The sequence below is a fragment of the Lemur catta genome, chromosome 8 (genome assembly GCF_020740605.2).
Source record: "Lemur catta isolate mLemCat1 chromosome 8, mLemCat1.pri, whole genome shotgun sequence".
NCBI lineage: Eukaryota > Metazoa > Chordata > Mammalia > Primates > Lemuridae > Lemur > Lemur catta.
In genome coordinates this window covers 3,116,542-3,143,907 of record NC_059135.1, presented here as the reverse complement: position 1 = coordinate 3,143,907, position 27,366 = coordinate 3,116,542, and the positions used below count along the sequence as shown (strand labels likewise).

At 55.0% G+C, this 27,366-nt stretch overlaps 1 protein-coding gene across 4 annotated transcripts in view; it reads left to right on the top strand.

The window, feature by feature from the left end:
• MLPH (melanophilin) overlaps window positions 1-27,366 on the top strand; it is a 52,638-nt gene that overhangs the window by 4,755 nt on the left and 20,517 nt on the right. For 2 of the 4 annotated variants that reach the window (XM_045558697.1, XM_045558696.1), the window contains exons 1-6: window positions 1,870-2,061; window positions 7,923-8,056; window positions 20,392-20,613; window positions 20,795-20,907; window positions 25,288-25,391; window positions 26,520-26,639. In XM_045558697.1, coding sequence (XP_045414653.1) covers window positions 7,947-8,056; window positions 20,392-20,613; window positions 20,795-20,907; window positions 25,288-25,391; window positions 26,520-26,639 — 669 coding nt within the window. In that variant the 5' untranslated portion in view covers window positions 1,870-2,061; window positions 7,923-7,946. Of the gene's footprint in view, window positions 1-943; window positions 1,072-1,869; window positions 2,062-7,922; window positions 8,057-20,391; window positions 20,614-20,794; window positions 20,908-25,287; window positions 25,392-26,519; window positions 26,640-27,366 lie in introns of those variants that run through there. The other 2 variants (XM_045558694.1, XM_045558695.1) reach the window with 2 other exon arrangements.

Below are 27,366 nucleotides of genomic sequence, written 5' to 3'. Positions count from 1 at the left end.
AAAAGGATTCAGTGAGTCTATGTGAATAGTAGTTAATATCTACCCAGCACTTGCCATGGGGTAGTTCTCACCGGAGTCCTTCATGCATATTGATTCAAAACAACCTTATTACGCAGGTACTATTGCTATGTCCTTCATACAGAAGAGAGAACTCAGCGAGCGGAGGTTGAACACGACCGAGATAATACAGCCAGTGGATAACACACCTGGCTGGAATTCCAACCCTTGCAGTTGGTTTGAGCCCACATGCTTAACGACACACACACGCGCGCACACACACACGTTCAGAAAGAATCCACATGACACCGTTAATAATGATTGCTTTTAGGGGGTGGAGTTGGGAGTGAGAATAAGAGAGAATTTGACTTTTCATTTTCCTTATAGTCCTTCTGTTCTTTACCAAATACCCTTATCACATATGACCACGTATACATTTTTTTAAACCTGTATACATTTTTAAAAGCCACTAAAATAAGCACTAAAGTAATAAAACTTTTTAAAAAACAACTTCTACCCTTAAGGGTCTTACAGTCTGGATATCAGCTTTTAAGGGATTTATTAATACGAACGACAGGAAAGTATGTGGTACAGAAACAAAAACCGTAAGAACCAGACGGCATGGGTTGTGGAAACCCTGATTTGAAAGTCGGTTTCGCAGGTGTTCACACACCCACGATGGTGTTTGCTGAGAGCTCCTGTCCTAACCTGGCCCAGGGGCGGGAAATACCCCATTCACCTGCAGTGCCCCCTGGGCTGCGCAGGCAACAAAATACTCTAACCTGAGTAGGCTTTTGTGGCTTTTGCAAGTTCTTTACAAAGTATCTATTGTGTTACCACAATAGTCCTATAAGGTTTAGCTTCCTCTTCTGTTAAATGATGATAGTAATATCTGTTTACCTAATAGCTTTATTTCTTTCTTTATATTCCCGTCCCCATTTTGCAGACGCGGAAACTGAGCTGCAAAAGTAGTTCCTGGAGAAAAGGCCGCACCTTGTACTTGATCATTTTAAAACGCCAAGGCTGGGGGAGAACGCTCCGATGCTCCCAGCCCTGGAGGAAGGAGGGAAGACGGTGAGTCCCTTCGTACCCGCGGGAATTCAGAAGGACAAGCAGGACTTGGGCTGGAGACCGCGGCTCCGCTTGGGACCTGCTGGGTTTGAAGCTCCCCTGAGCACCCAGAGGCTGACCCTGGGGTCCCGGAGAGCGCGCAGTGACGCGGGGCTCCCAGGCGCTTCCCCAGCACCGCGTCCTGGGTCCTCACACCGCCCCGCCCCGTCTGCCGCTGATCTTGACTTTCCCTGGCAGGCACGGCCTGGTCCCCTCCCGCGGCCAGGCTGCCGCTGCTGTGGCGCCTTCCTGGTCCCGATGCCTGGGCAGAACAAAAGCGGTGAGGGGCACGCGGTCTGCGGCAGGAAACCCTGACTCAAAGTCCCACTTATTAGGTGGTGGCTTTGGAGAGGGCGCTTTTCTGAGCCTCAGTTTCCCCACCCGTAAAGCCAGAGTAAACAGCATTCTTCCTGCAGAGTTAAGATGGGAATTGTAGGAGGCAGTGCGCGCTGCGCCCCGAGGGCGCGCTCACCAAGCGGGTCCCACGGTGCCAAGGGCAGGGCCGTGGAGGCCACATCACCCTGGCAAAGTCGCTGCAAACTTGCTTGACTCGCAGGTGTGTGTTCAACTTTCCCTCCCCGCCTCCTTTCTCCCCAAAACTGACTTGGGGGCGAGGAGCGAGGGGCTCTCTCCTGCACCGGCGCCTCTCGCGCGAGCGCCCCAGGGTGTCCGCTCCGCCCTCCGCCTGGCCCAGGTCCAAGAGGTGCCCCGCGTTCCCGGAGCTGGGCGGAGCGCAGCCCACGTGATGCGGACGGGCGGCACCGGCACCTGGCCTGCTGCCCGCCCCACCGCCGCGGGTCAGGAGCGCGCCAGACCCCGTGAGCCCTGCGCCCTGCCTGGCCCCAACGCACCCGACCCTACGCCCTGCTTTGTCGCCCTCCTTTCCCTCGCAGGACTGGAGAGAGCAGCCTTGGGCCGGGACAGGGACTGAGCGTCACCCAAGGAGAAGGTCCGGTGAGTGCGCCGAGAAGGGGGTGGTGGGGTGCGCCCAGGACAGGGGCCCAGGCTGGGGGACGGTCCTCAGTGTTACATGCCGCCTCCCTGGTGTGAAAACACCCCCAACCGCCAGCCGCCAGGCTTGGGTCCAGGCTGGGATGGAGAGGCCTCAGCAGTGGAACTCCAAACCCCAGGCTTCACCTGCGTAACTTGATCACAGGGGTCTGGGTTCTGCCCCACCCCCAGCTCATTTGGGCAAAACAGCTGGTTTTAATCAGAGGTCCACTGAGGGTCTGCAGTGCAGAGGGGGCTAAGGCTGCAGACCTCCCAGGAGACTGGGCGGAGGCCCAGGGGCCCAAGGCTGTCTGGGCAAAGACTGGCTCCAGCAGTCAGAGCCCCTCTTGGGGAGGGAGTGGAGGATCTTGGCGTGGCAGAGTGTCCTGGCTTCCTCTGAGCCTCTCAAAGCCCCAGTTTTATTGGAATCATCTGTTTGCCGACAGGCCCCACGCCCTCCCACCTTGTTGTAGAGGTGTGGGAAGGCTCTGTGGGTGACTTCTAGGGCTGACCTGGGCAGCCTTGGGCTTCGTCCCCACTGGCCCCCCAGTCCCTGCAGGTGCTGAATCTCACTTGCAAACGCCCAGAGATGTGACAGGCTTAGACACTGTTTCCCACTGACCTCATCTAAATAGTGAACCCTCCCACCCCCCATGACTTCCGCATGAAACTTGGGTGGGGGCCTTTACGTGCTCTTGTTTTATATGGCGTGATTGTCCCGTATGTCTTTCTGGGGCCGTGGATGATGGGGGAGAGTGGGCTCCAGTGGCCTTTTGCACCAGGTGCGAAGGCTGGCACTGCCGGCAGCTGTGGCGTCTCAGGAAAGGCCGGGCTTGCAGATGCGACGTTGGCACCTCGGCCTCAGCAGGGGTGTGTCAGTCCTAAGAACCCCATCCCTCCTGACTGTGGGAGGGACACAACTGACCCCAGCCAGGCCACAGCCTTCCTGGGCAAGAGCCCCCTCCCTGCCAGTCTCCAGGGCCTCGTCCCATCCAGACACTGAGGACAACAGCAGGTGCCTTACAGGATTGACTGAGGACACATTTAAAGGATCTGGGATAGTATCAGACACACAGGTGAGAAGTCAGTGGGTCTTATTAAGCCATTAGTGACTCTGACAAATTAACACAAGCTGAGTCTGTGCCTGGTGCATTCTGGGGGATGGTGAAGGGATTCCAGAGTCCTATAGGCTAACGGGAAAAGTGACTTTGGTGCCCTTTAATGACAGAGCAGTAAAGGCTCAAGTGTGCCCCAGTCTGAGTGGTTGGGGCAGCCTTCCAGGGCTGACCGTCCATTCATTTCAGAAGCAACTTCTGGAGGAAGATCCCTCGCCCACCCCTCTCCACTACACCCAGCCCCTCACCCTCTTAATTCTAACAACCTGGCATCATCAGGGCTGGAGAGGGCCGGAGGGGTCATGGAGCCCAACCACGTCCACAGTGCAGATGGGGAAACTAGACCCTGAGAGGAGGCGGAACCTGTCCGGGTAGCAGGGCTGGCTGTGCCCCAACTTGGGTTGGCACCCAGCTCCCACCTCTCAGCCCTGTCCTCTTTCTGCAGCTTCCCCTGGGACCTGTCCTTGCTATAGACTAGAGCTGAGGCTTTCAATGCAAATGCAAACCCATGTCCATGTACTATATGATGAGGTTTACTGCCAACTCCCCAGAGAGCTGGACGGGCAGAGAGAATGGGCAGGTTGGTGGGTGGGCAGCCGAGAGGCAGAAGGCCTGCCCAGTGCCATTGCTGCTAGAGCCATTCCACAGCTTGGTGACCACACTACAGGTGTGCCAGGTGCACACGCAGGGAAGAGAGTAGACCTTCCAGGTGGAAATGTGCTCAGCCCCTGATGAGGACTGGAGGGCCAGTTCCTACGTGGGTGACAGGCCCTGCCCACAGAATAACCACACGAGCTGACTCAGGCCACAACATTTGGGAAACAGCCACAAAGGGTCAAGTAAGAGGGCGCCACAGCTGGCACCTCTGCCCACCCTTTACCAGTGAGCACACAGCACGCCTGGGCTGAGTCAGAGAGCATCCCTGCCCTTGCCGGTCAGGCGTCTGTGAGCACTGTGACTTGCTCCCCAGTTTCTGTTTGCCCAGGCATGTGACTGTCCACAGTCACTATTGTCCCTTGGTTCCCGGAGGCAGCTGGCCCTAGAGGTAATTAAGCCAAGCTTTCATCTAGGAGGAATCCCTGCCCAGATGTCCCTTCAATTTGGCCAAAATACGAATTCAAATCTTTTGCGGGTAAAGACAGCACAGCACGGAAATTCAGTGGTCTGAATCTGGGACACCCGTCTTCCAAAGCCAGCCCCACTCTCCCCTGCCTGCTTGTTACTCTCTGTGTCACCTCCTTCTCCATCATGGCCATTAAACCATTGGGGAACACTGCTGGTCTCAAAGATGTAAAATATTAACTGCGTGCAGTGGAGCAGGCGCAAAGTGGGAGTGTGTTGTTCAGGGGCCTCATGATGGGTGTTATCCACAGAGACAGAGCAAGAAGCAGATGGACCCTGCCCGCGTCTGCTCTCCTGACAGGCATGCCGGGGAGGCGCCTCCGCCCCTGGCCAGGGCAGGCACAGAGCAGCCCTGCACCCTCCTGGGTCTAGCACATTCTCTACCCCATGTCCCCCCTGACTGCGTGGGTGGAGGGTAGCTGGTGAGTCGGGGCCTCAGCAGTGACCAGAGCAGCAGTGATGGGGGAGGAGCTGACTCTGCCACAGGCTGTGGCTGTCCCTAGCCACGGGGCTGTCCCCTCATCACACTCCAAGTGTGCGCATCAGTGCACTGATCTGAGACAAACTGGGGGGCAGCCAGCAACACATCCCCAAAATGCCAGTGACTTTTGGTTTGTGCATTTTAAATGCTGAAGTCAAACATATTCTCTATTAGATTTTAGATCATTGTCTAGAGCTAGTTTTTTAAAGGCTTTAGGCCCACATTGCATTAATTCACTAAACCGGAAGACTGAGTCACAGTTGATAACATCCATGCCGCGGGCCACCGCTCTCAACCCCTGGCTGGCCTGGGAACAGCCCCCCCAGGGAAGCACCACCAGGGCGCAGCCTGCAAAGGGGCCACTTTGGAACCCTCCTCTCCCCAGACCTCCTGCTCACAAGGAAGTTGGACCAGAGCTAAAAATTAGCACTAGAGTGAAATTTTTCACGTTACTTCTAACTTGTCCTTAGTAGTTAGATGTGCTCATTTGTTTCCCAAAATCCATACTACAGCATTCGAGACCCTAGTAAACAGAGCATAGTGAACACGTTTTCTTGAACTCAGGGTCATTACTGGAGCCTCTGAGATTGTGCTTGAGTGTCCTGTGGAGACGTGTCCGGGGCACGACCGCCTCTCCCAGCCGGCTCCCGTGCATGGCTCATGTATTCCATCCCCAGCCTCTCTGTAGGCCAGTGCCAGCCTGGGCCTCCCCCCAGCCCCAGCCTGCAGACCACTCGTGTCCAGCATGCCCCCTGGCCCCTCGCTCTCTCTCTGGTCCCCTGCTTCAGTTGTCTTTGCTGTTTGGTTGAGAAGCCCAGTAACTACCCTTATCAGAAACAAGCATGGAAGGAGAAACAGGTTTAGACGGGGTGGGGGAAGGGCGGGTGTGCGGGTCCACTTACTGGTCCCCACTGTGCTTTGAGGGAGTTAAGCTCACGTGATAAGGAAAACGCACTCTCCTTTCGTTTTGCTTTTCCCCCTCAGACCTCACAATTTAAGTTTCTTAAAGCGAGGCCTGGAATTTCGACTCCTACTTTAGAAGAGAGAGAATGCCAACTGCTCAGCTGACAGTCACGCTGCTCATCCGCTCTGAAAATAGAATTTCAGTGAATGCTCTCCTTATGGGACAGGTTTTTTTCAAAAATAATGAAAAATAAAAATGAATGAACTCTAGTCGTCCATCAAATAAGAACCTTTTGTTCCAGTTCTTTAAGAAACCAGAAACTGAGTGCTGTAGGGGACCGTCAAGAATGAGTTCTATTGTCACGTTGCTTGTCCAGACTCTAAATGCAACCGTAAATGAAGCGGTCACACGCGTCTGGCCATTGGGGCCCTCTTAATGCATCACAAACAATCAGAATTGTGTCTGAGAGTGGAAATATTGAGGGGTGGGTGCAAAAAATCCGTGAAGTTATTTTTTACCAATTTTAATGCACAAGCCAGGGGATATTTTGGTTGACTTCTCTGGGACCTATGTGGAAATTTTATTTTAGATGGTATCTGCCCAGAAAATGTCACTTTCCATAATTAACCTCTTGTGCAGCAAAATCAAAGTACATCTCTAGCACAGAGGAAGTTTTGTTAAACATTTTCACCATGAATGCTTCCAAATGGCAGCAGCGCGAAAAGGGGGCTTCTCAGAACTCAGAAGCAAAATTGAGTCTTTCAGTGGTTTTAAGGCTTCCCACTAAAAGCAGACAGATTGGACCCCTTCTCAGATGTTCCTGAGAAAAAAGTTTAAGTCCTCAAGGAAGACTTGTAGTGGTTTTTAAACTTTCGGTTACTCACAACAGAACTTCCAGTCACCCAGATAAAACCCTCCCCAGAGCCGCAGCGCCCACAGCAGGGCTGGTCTGGCTGTGGCGGCCGCATGGTCCTCGCCTGAGGGCTTCGCCTCACGGCCCCCTGCAGACTGCAGAGCTGGGGCACAGAAACCCCCCCCCCCCCCCCCCCCCCCCCGCTGTGTGCTGGGAACAGACAGAGGCGGGCGTTCCCACGGCGTTTAACAATAACCAATGGGACATCTCCAACTGTCGGGAGGTACGAAGAACTGTTAAAGAGATGAGAGTAGGGAGTGAGGGGTGAAGGAGTGCGGAATGTGCACAGTTGTGCATTGTCCCCAACATGCACACATTGGGAGTGAAGCCCTCCCTGGTGCAGTCATGCCTCCGATTTTATACCCAGTAGTAATGTCCACACGGGTGTGAGCTGTGAGGCTGTGTAATAGCCCTGTATGGAAAGGCAGCAAGAGGATCTGTGTTCTCTGTTCAGCCACCACCCCTGCATCACAGCCCCACCTCACACCCGTCACCCACAGCCCCTCTGTGACTCTCCCCCCACCCAAGTGGATGAGTCTCCCAGAGCAGTGGTCCCCAACCTTTTTGGTACCAGGGACCGGTTTCATGGAAGACAATTTTTCCACAGACCAGGGGCGGGGGTGGTTTCAGGATGACCTCCCCCCAGAGCTGCCCCACCATGTGGCAAACCTGAACAGCCCCCCAAGCCCAGAGGACAGTAAAACCTTCCAGATAGTGTGGAGTCGGTCTTCGAGGTGCCCGTGCCCCAGCAGAGCCAGCACCCCCACTGTAGGGGGTCCTGGGGAATGCATAGAAGACCATGAAATTGGCGTGAAATTTCCTTCTTTCTATGCCGCTCCCTCCCTCTCCCAGGAAACCTAAGGCGAGATGCCCTGGGGACGGAGCATTCCTCCCCAGCACGTCTCTGGGGCTCCCACTGCAAAGCACAGCCCTGGCCTGGGGAAAGGAGCCATGCGGCTCGGTGGGAAATCCTCGACGTTCATCCCACAAGGGAAAGAGAATGAGGGATCTGTGGCCAAGTGTGTGTGTTCTGGGGCAGGAAGTCGATCCATTTTAAAATTGGACTGTGGGAGTTTTACACATAGATACATTTAAATTCATTAAACTATGCAATATTTGTTAAACTACACAAGTTTCCAGACCCGCGTTTGCCTGCTTAGAGGACCATTTAACCCGTGTGCAGACAATGTCCTGAGCTATCGGCAGCTTTCTGTTTTGCCTCTGACTTTGTGACTTCGCAGCATCCGTGGCCTCCCGGCACTGACCACTTGTGATCCTGTGATGTTCCAGGTGTGACCCTGACGAGAGGCAGAAATGGGGAAGAAACTGGATCTTTCCAAGCTCACTGATGAAGAGGCCAAGCACGTCTGGGAAGTCGTTCAACGTGACTTTGACCTTCGAAGGAAAGAGGAAGAAAGACTGGAGTGAGTGTGCTGGGGCTGAGCCCCCAGAGCATGGGTCCCTGACGTCCCCCAAGGGCCATCACCCAGGGTGCTGTCGGGAAGTGGACAGCCAGCAGTGTGGGGTGAAGAGGGTCAGATGGGAAGCCAGGATCTGGGACACAATTCTACTCTCTGGCCGTGGTTTCCTGGTCATTTAAATGAGGGCATCTCACTTTCCAAACAATCAATTCCATTGTTCTCTGAATAGTTTTATTGAAGCTTCCTCTAGCTTCTGGGGTGATAGCTCCTGAGCCAGGAGATATTTAGGCCACAACATTTGAAGAATACAGGAGAGCGAAAGGTGATAAATGAGGAATGTCTCGATGCCATCCTGAAACACCCAGCACGGGACAAAGGGCTTTAGGACAGAGGCTGCCTTTCCCCAGGGTTCTTTTCATCGGTGCCAGGTGGCATCCCCATCTCCACTGTGGGTGACCCCAGCACCGTTTCGTGCCACTCTGCCCCATGATAGAGCTAAACTACCTGTCGTCGTCCACTCCCAAGTCTACTGCACATCTATCTGCCCCCTGAACCTCTGGTTTGTCTACCCACTGGGCCCCTTGTCACCTTTCCTTAGCGTCTGTTGTGGGTCAGGTCTCATACTGAGCAGGGCACATGTGAGCAAAGACTCCAGGTGAGGGAAGTAGCCCAGGGAAGGCTGAAAGGCTGCTGCCCAGGGAGGGCAGAGGGAGCCTGGGGTGTGCCAGGGAGGGCACAGGCCGGCGTGGCTGCAGCGGGAGGAGAGGCGGTCAGAGATGTAACGGGGGTGTTGGTGCAGGTGAGGTGGCTCCCTGCAGAGCTTTACAGGACATTGGCCTTCGTCTGGGTCCTGCAGGCCTTCAACCAGGGCCACAGTAAGTAGGTTCCTGAGAAGTGGGCAGAAGCGCTTTGCAGGCAGAGCCAGCGAGCTTGGGTTGGCTGTGGGGTGCCCCAATGGGAGGGGCCGAGGGCAGCTGCAGGCGGTGCCCTGAGTAACTGAACGTTTGCAGTGAGGTCGGCTCAGCTGCAGAAAGCACCAGCGGGACGAGTTTGGGGGAAACCAAGAAATGCTTTCAGGCAAGCTGGAGTGAGGCTGCCCATGAGAAATCCAGTGGATGTGTGAGTGGCAGCTGGACACACACGCTAGTCTGGAGCTTGGGGGAGATGTCACTGTGAGAGCTGTCACTATGGAGATGGATTTGTATCAGTTTCCTAGGGCTGCTGTATGTGTGATTTGTAAACTGCAAGTTTAGTGGCTTAAAACACATAAATCTGTTTCTTACAGTTCTGGAGGTCAGAAGTCCTATAAAATCAAGGTGTCTGTCTGTGGGGCTGCCTCCCAGCCGGGGGCGCCTGGCCTTTTCCACCTTCTAGAGGCTTCTGGCCGTGTGATTACAGGGTGGGTTTACTGAAACCCCAAATGCGTGTGTGATGGGAAGAGGTTGTGTGGGGTATGTCGGCACCACGGCGTGGTACTGAAAATGCACATATGCGGAGAGGCAGTGGGGTGGAAGGTCTGACTCGGGGTCATGTTCAGTCAAGAACACGGGAGCCCGAGTGGTGCTGCAGGACTGGCCCTTCGTGTGCAAATGCAGCTCTGGCTGGTGACGCACTTCTGGGAGATAAAGGCCGTATAACAGTGGGGGGTTGCTGATGGGATTTTTTAGTTTCTTACTGTTTGTTTTTGTCTCTTGTTGATTGTCCTATTGGTTAAATATGCTACTAAAAGTAGAGCTACCTCTACCTGTGAGAGGCCTGTTCACAAGTCCCTCGGGACCCCAGGGGAGCGGCAGGGGCCGGGCCCTGGTGGTGAGGCCCTCGCAGGCACGGTGAGCACCGTGAGGTCGGAAGACATAGGTTCAAGTTCCGCTCGGGCTGGGCGGTGTTGGCACCTGGGAAGAGCGCAGTTGAAAGAAGCGAAGAAGGAAGACTGAGCGCTCAGGGCCAGCGCAGGCTCCGCACGGGGTAGCTAAAACATTGATACCAGAGCCCACTACGAAACTGAAGATGATTTTTAAAATAGTAACCCTCCTTCTCCCCAGTCTTTTACCGACGTCAGCCTGCTCGTCCGGTTTCAGCGTAAACACTCATCCCGTCCTGCCGCCCTGCGGCCTGTTCTCCGCGGCATGGCTCTGGGTGACGCCCTCGGCGTCCTCAATCTTGCTCCAGTTACTGATTCTTTAATCTCTAAATCAAAAGAGGCTGCGTGAAGAAACTGGTCCTCAAGGGACCACTAAGTGGGTGGCGGTGACAAACTTAGCTGAGTGTCCAGCTGAGCTCTCAGAGCATTTGACGGACTCCCACGGGGAGGCCCGTGGGTGGCCCAGCCCGAGGAACCCCCAACGCCGTCGATAGGGCAAAACTAGTGGGCTGGGGGGGGGGGACTGTGAAACTGAGACACTTGGAAAAACTTTATCGTCTGAATACGCATCAGGTGGGCATGATGTGTGGACGTGAGGCCGGTCCCCAGAGCAGATTTGCCAGGGCATGGATTTCCCGAACAGCGGCTCACCAGATATACACGTTTGAAAACAGTCAAACCAAACCAAAGGGTGTCTTTTAGTATGTACAGAATTATGGGAAATGTATGTTGGTGGGCTGCTCAGTCTGATTCTCACCAGACAAGAGCGTCAGTCAGCGCTGACGCTGCCGGGCAGGGTCTGGTGGCGATGCCGGCACCTTTGCCCACAGTGCAGGGCCAGCGCACCTTCCATTTCCCCCCTGTCGGAGCAGGGACAAACCAGCTGGCCCAGAGCCTGACAGGCTGGGGACGAGAACTCATGTGGCCATGAGGCCTGCGAGACCAGCTCTCTGTGCCCAGGATGCGGAAACTTCCGCTCCCTTGGCCAGGCCCGACTCCACTCCAGGCTGTGCTGACGTGGCCGCCCACCCCAAGCCCTCCCAGCAGGGCTTTAGGGGGATTAGCAACAAGGAAGGGGGAGGCATCTCGCCTCTGACTCAGCCCCAGGCAGACATGAATCTCTCCCTGGAGTCACTGGTGTGACCAGGGATGGCTGGTGTGACCAGGGATCGGAGAGGGCTGTTTACCGTATGGGGCAGAGCGGTACTCCTGCCTGCCGGGAGGACACAGGCTGGGTGCCACAGAATCAGAAACTGGAAGGTGGACAAAATTAGGACGTTAATGCCCTTGGCATCAGACAGGTGTTTTAGGGTAGATTTGACTTAACCGTTTCCTGTCCCCGGCGGTGCTGCAGTGAGGATGCTGTGGGTGAGCGCTGACCGCAGGGCAGACGCTCACGTGCAGAACGGCCCTGCTGCGCCATCTCCCCGTCCGGCGCAGCCTTGTGTTCTGTGGGCCTCCACGGAGGCAGCTGCTTCCCTGGGCGTGTGGAGGGGGGACAGCTGCAGATGCAGGAGAACGCAGAGGCTTTGCTCAAAGGGCAGGTGCCTCCCTCAGACAGCACCTGGGCAGTGCGGGCCGCTGTCCCGCAAACCAGGAAGACCGGAGCTTCACGTGGGGGGAGGCACAGGGGGCTCAAGACTGACTGCTGGAGGGCAGGACTGATGCTGGCAGCTGGGAGGGAGCCTGGTGGCAGGACAGCCAGGCAGGGCTCCTGGGGGTCTGGTCGTCGTCTCTAGCCCAACATGTCCAAAGCAGAGGTTGAAATTCCTCCTCCACCTCCAAGGCTCTGTCCCCATCTCAGACGTAGCCTGGTTACCGAGGTTAAGGTCCAGGAGTCCCAGCTGTCTCCGCTCCCTCCCTCTCACCCACGTTCCTTACGTCAGCAAACCCCTTGGCTCAACCCTGGTCCCAAATCCAGCCGCTGCTCACCGCCCTCAATGCCAGGCCCAGGTCACACCATGGCATCCTCCTGGTGGACACCACAGGAGTCTCCACTTCCACCCTAACTGCCCTGCTGTCCTTTGTCCCCACGGTCCCCAGATTCATACCTTAGAAGTGGAGCAGGTCATCCCTGCTCATAATCCCCAAAGGTCTTCCACGATGCAGTCTGTCCTCCTCGCTGTGGCTCGCAGGCCCTCACCCCTGCTCACCTGGGACCTCCTCTCCCTGGGTTACAGTTAAGGTGGGGGTTTAGGGTTAGGGTCAGGGACCTCCCTCCCTAGCACTTACTGACACCAGGTGAGTCGCTGACTTAGCGTCTGTCTCCCCGTGGGGTCCCAGCCCCAGGAGGGCTCTGCAGTGTGCACTGCCGTGTCACCAGCACCCAGCACAGCCCTGCACAGAGTGGCTCGGTAGCCATCCCTGGATTCACACCGAGGATGACCTCCGGGCTTTGTCTCTGTTCATTCAGTCCTCAGATAACCCGTGATGTGGCTACTCCTCTGACCCCGTTTACAGGTGAGGAGACTGAGGCTGAGACAGGTGCACAGCCATGAATATCCATGGATGTTAACGGCAGGTGTATCTGCGGGGGCGGGGGGTAGCTTGCCGTGTACTGTTTTTGTATTATTGTTCCTCTCGTCTTCTTCCCCCCTCCATAACCCATTTATTGCATCTAAAATAATTTGCAGTAATTCCGTAGTATTAAATATCCAAGGTGTGCTCAGACTTCCCCACACAGCTCCAGACTCAGTCCATACCTCACACTTGGTTGCTCTATCTTTCAAGTCTCTTTTAATCTATAAGATCTCTTTCCATCTCTCTCTTTTTCTTTTGAATCTTATTTATAGAAGAAAGCAAGTTGTTTTATTTTGCAGAATTGTTCACACTCTGTAGTTTGCTGGTTATGTCCCCGTGATGTTTCTTTTGTCCCTGTCTTTCCTCTAAGTCAACAGTGAGTTCCAGAGACGTGGTTCTCAAAGTGCCTCTCATCTCCTAAGTGTTCCACAGTAATTCATGTCGCTTGGGTACAAAAAAGGTTTTAAGGCTGGGTGTGTTGGCTCACGCCTGTAATCCCAGCATTTTGGGAGGCTGAGGTGGGAGGATCACTTGAGCCCAGGAGTTCAAGACCAGCCTGAGCAACATAGTGAGATCCTGTCTCTACAAAATATTTTAAAAATTAGCCAGGTGTGGTGGCATGTGCCTGTAGTCACAGGTACTCAGGAGACTGAGGCAGTAGGATCGCTTGAGCCCAGGAGTCCAAGCTTGCAGTGAGTTGTGATCATGTCACTGCACTCTAGCCTGGGCAATAGAGTGAGACCCAGTCTCTGAAAAAATATATAAAGGTTTTGAGTACAGAAAAGATTATCACATGTTATTTTTTTTAATGTTATACAAATACAAAGTAGAGCCAAAGTAAACCTTCTTAAAGGGAACACCCAGTTAATACTCCCAGCTTTTAAACTGCCCCCCTCTCCGGAAGAGCCCAGAACTTCTTGGACACCCACCCCCGTCCTGGACCCAAGGGACCCGGTGCACAGCATGAAAGAAGCAAGCGTCCACCTGGGCATTCTAGAATCTGCACTCCTGGCTTGTGTCTTGCCTTGTATCATTCTGTGGTTACATAGAAATTATTGGATATTTCCAAGACCCAGGAAGAAGAATAAGCTGGTGTATAGCCCGACTGGGGTGACTCATGTGCTTGGGTAGGGACTGGAGCCCACTTCAGCGGAACACCCTGTTGTAAGGGCACAGCCCACAAATCAAATATTAGGTCTGCTAACCCTCCCCAGAAAGGCAAATAGGTGGGATGTGCATTTGTGCTCCCTGCAAACAGACCAAAATTCCTGAGAAAGCCTGTGAAGGGTCTCCCAGTGGGACATCTGGGCGAGCCATGGCTCACTTTAACAACAACAACAAAATTGTTTTAATAATAATAAGGAATTTGAAGTCACCCTTAGCGGGACCACTGGCACGGCTGACAGGCAGCTCCAGAGAGGAAAACACAGGAGCTGAAGCAGGAAGTCAGCTGCCAGCGTGGGGCCGGGAGATTAGCTGTGGTCTAAGATCCTGTGCGAGATTCTCCAAGGCTCTCGGCCTGTGCTCTGGCATCCCCACTGACTTCCCCTTTACCATTTGTGTGGCCACCCTGGCCGTGCCCTCTGGAGGAGCTGCAAGAACTTTAGTAAGTTAGTAAGGTTCTATTTCTCTCATTCCAATTTCTGATATTTATTCGTATGATCAGGATTTTAGATCCATATAATTGCCCTTAAATTATCATTACATTCCGTCTGTGCTCTCTCAGCAGTCATCCCTGACAGTTCTGTTTAGTTTGATTGCCACACTTCCAATAGCTTTGTCTCTTAGTTCTTTGTGGAGTTTTTTGTTTGTTTGTTTGGTTTTTTTTTTTTGCCCTGTTGCCCTGGCTACAGTGCCATGGTGTCAGCCTAGCTCACAGCAACCTCAGACTGCTGGGCTCAAGTGATCCTCCTGATTCAGGCTCCCAAGTAGCTGAGACTACAGGCATGCGCCACCATGCCCGACTAATTTTTTCTATTTTTAGTAGAGATGGAGCCTTGCTCTTGCTCAGGCTGGTCTCGAACTCCTGAGTTCAGATGATCCTCCCGCTTTGGCCTCCCAGAGTGCTAGGATTACAGGGGTGAGCCACCATGCCCAGCCTCTGTGGTTTTTTTATTTCAGAATATTACTGGGGTACAAACGTTTTGGTTATGTAAATTGCCTTTGTACAGTTTGAGTCGAAGTTATAAGTGTGCCCATCACCCAGTTAGTGTGCATTGTACTCGTTTGGTGTGAATTTACCCCTCCCCCCTTCCACCTGCTGGATTTCTGGTCAATGTTGTTTCTATACGTGCACATAAATGTTGATTAATTAGTACCAATTTAGTGGTGAGTCTGTGTGGTGCTTGTTTTTCCATTCATGTGATACTTTGCTTAGTAGAATGGGCTCCAGCTCCATCCAGGATAATACAAGAGGTGTCAGTTCCCCATTTTTTTGTGGCTGAGTAGTACTCCATTAGGTATACATGTACCACATTTTATTAATCCACTCATGGATTGATGGGCACTTGGGTCATTTCCACATCTTTGCACTTGTGAATTTGGCTGCTATAAACATTTGATTGCAGGTGACTTTTGACCCAGCAACCCCACTACTGGGTATTTATCCAAAGGGAAAAAAAGACATTCTGTAAAAAAGACACCACACTCTCTTAGGTCTTGGACTCACTGGGTCTTCGCTCATTCTTAGGGTCATCCTTCAGAGTGGTTTTTCAGTCATCTGGGGTGTATCTTCAAGTTGTTTTCTCAGCAATGGCATGAAGTGTGGATTTGAGATTTGAGAATCTCTGTTCCACCCGCTTGGGAGTAAAATCTCAGCTCGCACACTTTCCCTCGGGACTCTGGGGATGTGGCTCCGCGGGGTGAACAGAGTAACATGCCCCCCCCCCCCAAAAAAAGGTGTCCATGTCCTAATCCCTGGACCCTGTGAGCATGTTGGGTGTATGGCAAAGGGATTTAAGGTTGCAGATGCAGTTAAGGCTACTGACCGGCTGACCTGGCCGTGGGAGGTTGTCGGGGTTATCTGGGTGGGCCAAGGTCATTTCAGGGCCTGAGCGGAAGGAGGAGGGAGTCGGAGAGGGTCACTGTGAGACTCGACCTCAGTCGCTGGTCGTGAAGGTGAGGCAGGGGCCGAGCCAGCAAGTGGGTCCCTCCCCACGCGGGAGAAGCCGGGAGCAGATTCTCCCCCAGGGGCTCCAGAAAGGGTCACGGTCCTGGCGACACCTTGATTTTAGCTCATTGAATCCCGTGTGGAACTGACCCCCAGAACATAAGATGGCAAATGTGTACTGTGTTAAGCCACACAGTCTGTGGAAATCTGTGACAGCAGCAGCAGGACTGATGTGCCCTGTGGCTTCAACCTTGCACGGAAGCCACGTGCCCGGCCACAGCCCCCTCAGAGGTGGCTGTTTATCTGCCCACTGTGGCTGGGATTTTCTCTGTCCTTGTAACTGGGCACCCCCGTCAATCTGTGGATGTGTCACCTACACTCTGGTGACCCCTTCAAATCTGACGATCCAGCTCTTTTTTTTTTCTTCTTTCGGGTTGGGAGAGTTTCCCTGTCTTAGAGTGATTGCTGCTTCTGTGGCAGGGTCAGAAGCTCACTCACACCCAGTGAAGCTTGGGAAGGAAATGCAGTTCTTTTATTTCCTGCGCAATCCTACCCGAGGGCCCCACGCCTGGAGCTGCAAGAGAGCTCAGCTGGTCTCTGGGCTCTGCCCCCGGCTCATCTTCCCTTCCAGAACCCCCCTGTCCCACCCGATGCCTTTGGCCAGGGGCTTGGGGGAGGGGCTCACTGCCCTCCTGGTGACAGAGTTGATGGAGTCTGGACTTCATGAACTGGCCGCTGCCTGCTGGCTCCTTGCTGGTCCCTGCTGCAGGGTGCAGGGGCAGGTCGGCTGCCTCGTGTGGGAATGGTCCTGGCCGGGCCCTGGGATGCAGATGGCACCCACCACTGAGACCCTGACCCCAGCATGGACCCGCCCACCATCCCCCAGACTCTGCCAGCCCCCTGGCCGCTCAGCACCTCGCACTGTCCTGCTGGGGCGTGGCGTAGGGTCACCGGGACGTGGACGCCCATCACCCCACCACTGACACAGCAGTGGCCAGCAGAAGCACTGCCCAGGCGCCTCCCCACTGCTGTGCCCAGCCTGGAGGGGTGGGCTGCCAGCCCGGTGCCCTGGGCTCTCCCTGTACTCCTCCTGCACGCCGCCACCACGCTCTCCTCTGGGTTCCACCCCAGGAGGGGCCAAGCAGGGACACAGGTCTCGTCTCTGCACCCTGCCCAGCCGCGTCTGCCTTCCACACCCTGTCACTGCTGGAAGGGAACCCCCTTCCTCCTCCTGTCCTGGGAAGGTTTTCCTTCTGTCATACCCGTCCTTTCCTGGGAGGACAAAGAACCTCCCTTCGAAGCAGGCGTCTCCCCTCAACTCCGTTCTGCGCCCACCGGTCCCAGCTCTCAATGTGGGGTCCCAGGGTGACCCAGAGGGCGGCAGTGTGGGTCCCCTGTCCCGAGGACACTGCTCCACACCTCGTCCCCTCTGTCTACCGTTTCCCGGGGCTCTTGCTCCCGCTGCCATCACAGCCTCCCCCTGCCTCCCCTCGCCCCGGCCCTGCGCTGGGGGAAGTAAAGTGACCTCAAAGTCAGCAGTTCTCAAGCTTTGTGGCCTCAGGATCCCTTTATTTCTTGAATCACTGAGGACTCGAAGGATGTTGCTTACATGGGTCTTATCCGGCAATATTGAAATTAACACTGGGAGGGTTAAAAATGTTTATTTATTCACTCATCTAAAAATAGAAATAAACCCCTCACATGTTAACGTAAATATCATTTTTATGAAAAAGAACTATTTTTCCGAAACAAAAGCGTGAGTGAGAAGAGTGGCATTGTTCTGTGTTTTTGTTTTGAAAACCCCTTTGATGTCCGGCAGAGTAGAAGATGACTGAGTCTCATCTTGCTTCTGCGTTAAACGTGTTGTAACGTGTTTGCACTGAGGTGTTTGAAGCAAATCTGGCCTCATACGGCTGTGTAGCTGGAGAAAGGAGGAGCACTTTAAAATCCTTTGTGGATGTTATGCCTTGACACTGCATGAAAACCTGGCAGTTGGTAGTTTCTGAAAGCTAAGTTGTAACGCGGATTCTGAAACAGCGTCACTGACCTTTGCCTTTTCTGTTATGTCAGAATCCTTTGGTCTGTCTTGCACTTGGAGCGGCTCTTCTACCCCTGTGCGATTTTTGTGACATCGTGTATCGTTCATTTGGAAAATACTGGTTCGCTGAGTTATGCAGACTTTCCAAATATTGACACATGTCATTGTGCATAAAAAAGGAAAATCACAGCCATTACTGTCACCAGCGATCTCATCAGAAATCTCTAAGTGTTGGAAACTGTCACACTCTCAGCCACCGATATATGTTTTCCAAAGTTCTACTTTGTGCTTGAAAGCTTTAGTTTTGTCATTGGCAATAAATACTGTCACTTCTTTTCCTCCAAGTGACAGGCTCACTTTGTTCGTTTTTGAGAAAACGTCTGCTGATCCCCAAGTCAGAATAGTTCGTCTCTCAGTTGTTCTTTCAAGTGAAAACGGTCTTTCATGAGAATTTCCAGCTCAGGTCACAATCCAAACACTTGCCCAATTCCTTTCATTGAAACATCTGTCATCCTTTGATCCGCAGCAGAAGTGCTTGATGTACTCTTCCAGTTGGCTCTCACAGAATACTAAAGAGACATGTACTCAGGGGTTAAGGTTCAAAAAGATTCATAACTTTTACTGTTTCATCAAGGCTATACCTAAACGGAACTTTTTTGTCCTTTTCTTTTTCAATGAGGGATGGGGCGAGTGCTGGTGCACTTGGTCCCGCTGCCTTGATTCATGCAGAAGCCCCAGAAGTTTTGCTTCTGTACCATTGGGGTTGCTTCTGTACCATTGGGGTGCAGGCACCAAAGAGCAAAGAAAAGGCAAATGATGTCTTAGTGTTGTTGTAAAAATAGCTTTGACCTTGTAAATTTCCTTAAAGTATCTTAGGAACCTCCAGAGGTCCCTGGACCACATTTGGAGAACCACTATTCTAAGTCACTGGATTTGATATTCCACGGAGGAAATTCTGCTCCTTCCCCCCCACCCCCCACCCCCCACCCCCGTTGTCAATTGCAATTCCCCCATCTCTGTTTTCACCAACTCCTCCCCACCTCGGCCAGCAGAGCCTGTGGTCTGCCTGCTCCCTTCCCGTTGAGACTGTACAGACCTTCTCATGCCCCATTTAGCACACCAAGTGGATGCGTTTCACATCTTCTGTCTCTGATATTACATCACATTCAGGAGAGTCTTTTATTCCTGAAGCTAACTTTAACTTTTAGCCGCGTGTTGGGCACCTGCAGTGGAGTGACAGCTGTTTGGCCCGTGTTTGCACTAAGCAGGGGGCGTGGATTGCTCTGGCCCCATTCACCCCTTGGAACCTGAAGCCCCAGGTCTGGTTGATATGGCCACCCCTGGCAGGCATCGTCTGGTCCCCCAAATAGGGTCTCCTCTGCCCTCCCTCCCTGTTCTCTGGCTACAGAGAAAGGAAGTTATGTTTTAAAGAACCTGAAGTAGAGCATAGTTATCCTTTCCCCCGGCTCAGCACCTGAAATATATCAACCTCCCGCTGCTGCCCAGGACTCCACAACCCAGGATGCAATGCACGTGCATATGTCCTCATCCCCTTCCTGCTGTGCTGGCCTCGGGGTTCTAGTTCTGCCAGGATCCAAAATAAGGGGCATTCACCGAGAGAGAGGCCAGACAAGCCCTGCTCTGCAAAGGGGTGGCCTCGAGGTTTTCTGGCCAACACATATATGGCAAGAGCAGAAATAGAGGGGACTGGCTCCAGGTGCTTCTCTAGGCAAAGACTTGACCTTGTGGATACAGCTTTACCCAGACTGTAGTCTGTGGGTGACCATATCCCCCACCCCACCAGACTCCTACAACTGCTTATCCCTTTTTTCTTGGCTTTTGAAGCTATGACAAGAGCCTTATTTTGTGTCCGTCTTGGTGGTATGTTAATGAATAGTGGGGAGTGGGAAATCAGTGACGTTCAGCAGGGCCACTCTCAGCCAGAGGCAGCCTCCCGATACCTCTTGGGATGACTCCGCGGCCGTCACCCTTGTGATACTCTGTGGCGTCCCCGTCAAAAATCCAAGAACTTTAGAGTTCTCAGAAGACAATGGCACCTAGTGTCTCTCTAATTTTGTCACTAAGAATGGATTGATTTTATCTGATCTAAAATTAAAAATATTATGTTTGGCAGACATTCTCTGATATCCAAAACAAAAGAATGTGTTCATTATTATCTAGGGGTACATTTTCTAGGCAGTTCAACTTGGCCGGTTCACCAGGAAGCTGTGTTATTCAAAACCAGAAGGTCTAGGAGAGCCGTGGTTTTCCTGGGACTGCCCAGCGCTGGGTAATTCCTTCTCTGGAGACTCACCAAGCCAAGCCACTTTAGCCGTGCTCTGCCGGAGCAAACCTAGAGCGTCAGCTCCACTCCTGCTGCCCTGCTGGAAGAGACCCAGAACTGCTTGCTGAGGAAATGTCCCCTGGCTTTGCCCTCAGGACTCTGTGACCCCGCTAGGGAGAGTGCAGTGACCTGCCCTCCAAACACTAGTACAATTGTAAACAGCCACAGAAATGCTTAAATACAGTGTCATTTCTATGAAATCAATGTGTTTCGATTCCAACCTACCAAAATTGCATGTTTGAACCCAACCTACTCGTCTTCCCCCCAGAGATGGAGTGGGGCATGAGTTGGCACCGCATGGTAAGGGATGCCTTTGGGTGCCTCTGCCCAACTTTGGGTCACTGTTCCCTGCACGTGAGAGAGCTCTTGTATGTGTATTTGTGTGTGTGTGCACATGCGTACACATTTAAAACCTGTTACAAAAACAAGATGTCTGATATATTTCCTCATTCTGATATTTTCCCAGGGGGTTGAAGGGCAAGATTAAGAAGGAAAGTTCCAAGAGGGAGTTGCTGTCTGACACTGCGCATCTGAATGAGACCCACTGTGCCCGCTGCCTGCAGCCCTACCGCCTGCTTGTGAACAGCAAAAGGCAATGTCTGGACTGCGGCCTCTTCATCTGCAAAAGCTGCAGCCACATCCACCCGGAGGAGCAGGGCTGGCTCTGTGACCCGTGCCACCTGGCCAGGTGAGCCAGGGCCTTGAGGTCAGGTGACCCTGATGGCTTCTGGGCCTGCATGTCCCTTCGGTGTGGATGGCTGAACGAGGGTGGACTCACGTGCACGTGTGTGTGTGTCTGTGTGTGGCTTTTGCACATGCCACATGCAGCACGCAGACAGTGCCATGGATCTGTGCCGGTCTCTCCACAGAGTGGTGAAGATCGGCTCGCTGGAGTGGTACCACGAGCTCGTGAGGGCCCGCTTCAAGCGCTTCGGGAGTGCCAAAGTGATCCAGTCCCTCCACGGGCGGCTGCGGGGTAGAGGTGAGGCACGGATGGTCGGGGGGCTCTTTTTGTTTCTGGGCATGTTGAACGTTTCAGGGCCGGGCAGATTCCCTTGGAGCGTGTGTGCGCACATGTCTCTCTGCCAATCCTGTTTCTGGTGTCTTACATGAGGTTGGCAGCTTTTTCTGTGATGATTGTCAAGACTTAGAGAAATCTGTTGCAAGTCAATTGTTTGAGTGTTTTGAGTCCAAGTATTTATTTCATGAAGAACTTGAAATCCAGGCTATAATCTTAAACTAAACAATGTGTTCTCATCTATTATCCCTCTCTAAGGCATTTGGAAAGAGAGATCTTTTTAGGGGAAGGATGGGAGGATACCGGAGGGTCACTTGAGTTTGAACTTAAAAGCAAATAATTGAGCAGTGTTTTCTTAGAGAGAGCTTACCTAGTCCCCACTGCTGGAGTCCTAGGCCTCCGCCATCAAGCCTGGCCAAGCATTTGGGCTGGGACAGCCACTAAGCCGGTGTCTGGGGCCTCAGCATCCTGGATGTCTCTATCCGCAGGACGAAGGCCACAAGGCGGGTGCCTGGCTCCAGCAGCGGGCTGCAGCCAGAGCAGAGGCTGTCCTCTGGACCAGGCTGTCCTCCCCACGCCCCCGCCCCGGCATTTCCCTCAGGCCTCCCTTCAGGAGAGGTGCCCTGTCTGTGCCTGTCCTGTAAAGCCACAGGTTGGATAAGAAGGAGCAGAAGTGGGGCACAGCCACCCCTCTGAGCACTGGAGGTCTCGCTGGGCCTGGCACAGGTATTTCTGAGGCATCTTAGCACATTGTTTACTTTGGGACAGAGACTGGGGAGGCTCCCTCACCTGTACCGGCTGCCAGCACCTGCGGCAACAGACCGCAGGGTGGCCTCACTTCCTGGGCGGTGGTGGAGGAGGGTATAATAAATCATCAAAGCCAGGACATTTTTAGGAATAAAAGGAGGCCCTACTGATAACCACGCCACAGCACACTCGTGACTAGGAGCCCGACGGGGCGGGAAGAGGCCGTCACCCTCTTCTGGGGGGCTGCTTCTTCACACTGTCGTCACTGTCCCAGGCTGGAGCCCAGCAACAAATCCCACCTCCCCACACCTGCTCGGCCAGCTGGGAGCCACCGACGGGTCTCCCAGCAGCAGAAGGAGCTTGTTCCATCCCCCACCAGGCTTAGGGATGGGGACGACACGCAACGAGGGAGAAGGTCACGCCGCAAAGCGTCTGGGAATCTCGGCCCCAGAGGCAGGTTCTCGGGACTGGGCTGGGCTTGGGAAGCTGTGTCACTTACAACGGACACAGGATTTCCAAAGCCAAGCCCGGGTGCAGAGCAGCTGGAGTTAACGCTGCCTGCCCAGAACCTTCCGGTTTTGAAATTGTCACCACCAAGGGCCAGTAGGTGGCGCTGTGGGGCAGCAGAAAACACAAAACAGAACCCGGAGTGGGTCCCAGATGCCACCAGCTCCCAGCAGCTGCCCCAGCCCCACCTGGGCGGGTCTCAGTCCCCTGGGGAGATGCCCAGGAGGTGCCAGGGGGTGCGTCCCCCCTGCTGGGCACCTGCAACTACAGCATGTTAAGACGGGTGTCAGGAACGAACCCAAAACCAGGGAAAATGGTGCCTTAAAGTATAAATATATATATTAATATATATGATATATAAAAATATAGAAATATATGAATATATATTAAAAAAACTAAAAAAAAAAAATTCAAGTTAATGTTTTGAAACCCGGCCCAGCCAGGGCCTAATGCAGACCTCGTCCTGCTGCGGGTGGGCCGCTGGGCCTTCCCCGGTGAGCCTTCGGCCTGCCGGGTGCTTCCCCGCAGGGGGGTGCCCCGTGTGCTGGGGAGCAAAGCCCTGGGCTGGCCCCACGGAGAGCACCTTCCTCCTCCCGCTGCCTTCCCAGTGGTCGCTAGTCTTGCGTTTGCCTGACAGGGTGCAGACCTTGCCCAAGGTCAGCACTGAGTCCTTTATGCTCAGATGCTTTTATTTGTGTTTTCTCTTCCCTATCAAGAGTGGTCGGAAAATTTCTGTCCCGTGTCAGGAACACGGAAAATCCTTCGGATGGTTTTTAGCATGACTTGATCAGATAGGTGGGTGAGTGTTGCCCACACCTTGTCCCCAGTGCAGGGGGATGGAAGGACCCGGGAGCTCCCGGGATGCTTTGCTCGTCATGGTCCCCGTGGGGGCAGGGACGTCACCCCGACAGGTCAGCCTCCCAGGCCTCCGAAGGCCCATTTCCACGTCCCCTCGGTGCAGGTGCCGTTCACACCTCGGCATCTCCTCCCTGGTGGTTTGGGATGAGTCTCCTCACGGCAGTCGCTGTCCACAGAGAACAAAAGTAGCTTCCAGGTCTGCTCCGGCTTTGTCATCGGCCATCACCAGCCAGGCCAGCCTGTCCCGACCAGTTAGAGCTCAGACACAGGCCTCCGGGGGCCCCTTTAAAACTCTTGACAGGTTTCAGTAAAGACTAAACCAGGCTGCCTCCCCCAACTCTCTCCACTGGTCAAACCGAGGACTATAAAGCCCACTAAGCAGGGCAGGTGGCAGGTCCCCCTCTGGGCACCCCAGCCTTCCCAGACAGTCCCAAAGAGGCAGCAGAGCCACGAGGAGCAAGGCCAGCTTGAGCCAGGATGGGTAACGAAAGTGTGTTTGCAACCTGATCTTCGTCACAGAGCCCTCCTCTCACACACCCAGTTCTCCCACCTGGCTCACGTTTCTATCTCTGTTTTTATCAATGGAAAATCAGACAACGAAACTATTTCCCAAACACGTATGAAAGGTCGCTGTTGGGGTAGAACAAAGCCTGGGAGCCCGCAGCCGTGCGAGGCCCGTGCATTTTGGAATTTTAACTGTTGTGAGTGCTGTCGGGATTGCGAGCCGAGCGCGTGGTCGGGTGGTCGGGGGGCGCGTGGCCGCGCGGCGAGCTCCCATCTCGGGGGACTGGGGAAGCACGCTGACGATCGAGTCGGTGCCCTCACCGAACGCCCACCAGTGCCGGGCCTGGCTGTCCTGAGGACACGCGTGGAAGAGGCAGGCCCTGCTGTCCCCAAGCAGGGACGGTCAGCGTGGCCGGTCCGGCCAGTGTGGACACCTGCACCCTTGGGGCTGAAAGCCCAAGGGAGGGGCTCCCTGCAGAGGGGCCCCGGGCCCAAGAGACAAGGGTGAAGCTGTGGGGACGGCAGGTGGGTCGGTCAGGGAGATGCTGGAAACAGAACCACATGGTAATTCCGTACAAGGAACTGTTCAAATGGTGTTCGCTGAGGAAGCGAAAGCCGGTACTAAGGCATCAGCGATAATAGCTTCAGGGAGCACCTGTGTCCCCCGCCTTGCCCCAGGTTGGGATGAATGGAAACAAGCAGCTCCCGGGAGGCCACACGGAGGTGGCACCCAGTCCCCTAGGGAGGGTCTGGGAGGGGGCTGGGCCTGCAGTGAGGCTGGGGGGCCTGGGCCTGGAAGCACAGGGAGGAGCATGCTCCTTCTCCCACCCCACCACCGTGGGCAGAGCCCGCAGGCAGCAGCAAAGCAGAGGTGCGGAGTGCAGGTGGGGCCACAGCCCAGACACAGTGGCCTAACGCTGGCGCCGCACAGCAGTCTCGTCCCCTTTGCAGCTGGCAGTGCAGCCTCCGGGGCACCAGCTGTCCTGCTTGTTCATGCCTGAGCCCCGCAAAGTGCAGAGAGCAGGGGGAGGGCCACAGACCTGGCTGGGCCCCCGAGGCCCGGAGCTCCACGGGGCCAGCTGTGCCTTCTGTGGCCCTAGAAACAAGAAGGCAATGAATGGTCCTGGGGCCTCGCAGCTCTCAAACACTGGGACCCATTTACTGGGTCACTCTCTGCAGTGACCTAAGGAAACAGGGCGCAGGCCAGTGTGAATGGGACAGGAGAGAGGAAGACGTGGGGCCATGTAGCGGAGGCCGGGCCTGGGTGGTCGGGTAAGGAAGGGGCCCTGGGGGCAGAGAAGGAGCCAGGCACTGGGCTGAGGCCGCAGGGAGAGCGGTTTATACCCAGCTCTAGGCCTCGTTCACCCTACAGCTCCAGGGTCTCCCGACTTCCCAAGAAGCAAGTGGTCAGTAAACGTAGGGGGACCCTACAGATGTGGCCTGGCCTGCAGAGGGCTAGTTTTATGCTGTAACTCAGACCAGCTCTAACTGATGTTTGGGCAGGTCTTTGAAAGGCCGGCAGAGGGCCTTGCCTGGGTGTTTCTCAGTGGGGGGATGGGATGCTGGGGTGGGGGGAGGGGGGAAGATGGATGGGTCGGTGGGTGGATGGACAGATGGAGAATGGGTGGGTGGGTGGATGGGTGGACGGATGAGTAGATGGATGCCTGGGTGGGTGGGAGGATGACAGACTGGCTGTCCCTGGTGGAGTCACGCAGGTGTCTACTGCAGGTGGCCCTGAGCCGAGCCCTGGGGAGAGAAGTGGAGACGGTGAGCAGACAGACGAGGATGAAGAGCCCGACTCGGAGGCCCCGGCCCAGCCCCTTGGCAGCAAAGTACGTCCTCCCCGGCCACCCTCCTCCCCCCAGCCCCTATCTCAGGCTCTGATGTCCTGAAACTCTCCACGCTCTCTCTGCCACTCCACTAGTCCCGACAGCGTGAGCACAAAGAATCCGCCCCATTCCCGTGCCTGACAGTCCCTGAGGTCTTGAGCGCTGACGGGAACGCTGCCTGCACCATGAGAAACCCCAAACAGGCTGTGGGATGGGCAAAGCCCGCTGGAGAAGCGGCCCATGTGGCCGGAGTCCGAGGGGCTCCCAGGTGCCGAGAGAGCCGGGAGGTGTCCTGGGGCACTGGGGGTCCCCGAGGGCACGAGGGTCCCCCGAGCAGGCTGCTTTCCCACCTTTCAGAGCAGCAGACCCTTCCCGCTCTCCTCTGGGAGCATTTTTGCTCCTGTTTCTTGCCAGCCATGAGCCTCGTCTTTCTTGGTATCTATTCCTGGTTTTCACTTACTGTTGAACTTATTTTTTGTGGTGGAGACAAGCGGGGTCTCTGGCCCACACTCGGTCCCTGGGTGGGGTGCAGGCAGGGGAGCTGGCGGGCGAGAGTGGGCTCCGGCGCTCTGGGGGGATGCAGTCACTTCTGCGTGCACAGATTTGGTTCATGCCATTTATAAAGCACTCAGAATGCCACCCAGTGCCTGGAATATTCCCTCCACGATAGTAAGTTTAAAGGACCCAAAGAATTATAACCAGGCAGGGATTTAGAACTACACACGGCTCTCGCATCTAAAGAACGTGGAGTTCTGGGGAGCTCACCCACCTCTGGCCCCCTCGGCCACCACACCCACTTTCCTCGCACCCCAGGGACCCTGCCCAGCTCCGGAGCAGCCTGCCCCCTCCCCCAGCGGGCCCTGGGGCCTGCGTGCCCGGTGCTCAGTGGGCGCAGTTCGGCGCTGCTCTGCTCAGCCAAGGTCTCGGGGATGCAGACATTGCGGGTGGGGTGGGCACTGTGGGCACCGGCCCCCCAGGGCCCTGGGCTGGCTCAGGTGTGTCTCCAGGGTAGCTGGACGTGCTCCAGGAGGAGGCTGCCGGGGCTGAGTATGGGGTCGGGGAGCCGAGGGTCTGGTCCTCCCGGCCCAGCCGACCCTGACTCAAGTCTCACCCCGTCTTGTGTCTACTAAGAAAAAGCGCCTCCTGTCCTTCCACGACCTGGACTTCGAAGCAGACTCAGATGACTCCACTCAGCCTCAAGGTCGCCCCCTGCACCTGTCCTCCACCCCCACAGCCACGGACAGCCTGCAGGTAGCGGGCTCTTGAGAGCCGAGGTGCTCAGGCCCCCGGGCGAGCGGCACGCCAAGAAGCAGCGTCTGCAGCTGTGCGGCCACACCAGGCTCGCCGGGCATGACCAGGAGCGGGGCAGTGGGGAGGCAGGGTCTGGAAACTTCACCCCCCCGGGACTCGCATGTCTGGAGAGACCGACTAGACAGCAATGACGAGGGGGCAAGGCAGGAGCCAAGGCTGGGCAGATGAGTCAGGGGCCCAGGGACTGGGCACAGGAGCAAGGCAGACCCAGGACCCAGGAGGACAGGACAAAGAACAGCATCCGCCACAGGGTCAGACAGGGCCCAGGTTGCACCTGCCTCTGGTCTCACTGGTGGGGGTCATAAAGTTAATTGCCCAAACTAGGGCAGACTTGTGAGCGGAGGTGACTGCTACTAGTGATACCACCTGAACACGGGGCGCCCACAGGGGCCGTGCAGGTGAACCGGGATATGTGGCCACTCTTAGCCGTGTGGCCTTGGTCCCAGGAACCTCTTCGAGGCTCGCACCCCTCATCTGGAAGAGGGTGATCATTTCTGCCTTGTGGGGCTGTTTCCAGGACTAGATGTTGAGCCCGCAGGCACGAGGCATGCGGGTAGGCAGTAAAGGTAGCCACAGGCACAGAGCCGGGACAAGAGCCCGGGCCCAGGCAGTGCCGGGCCAGAGCTGGGTGCACCCAGGCCGGTCTGCAACCCCTGTTGGGGGAGGG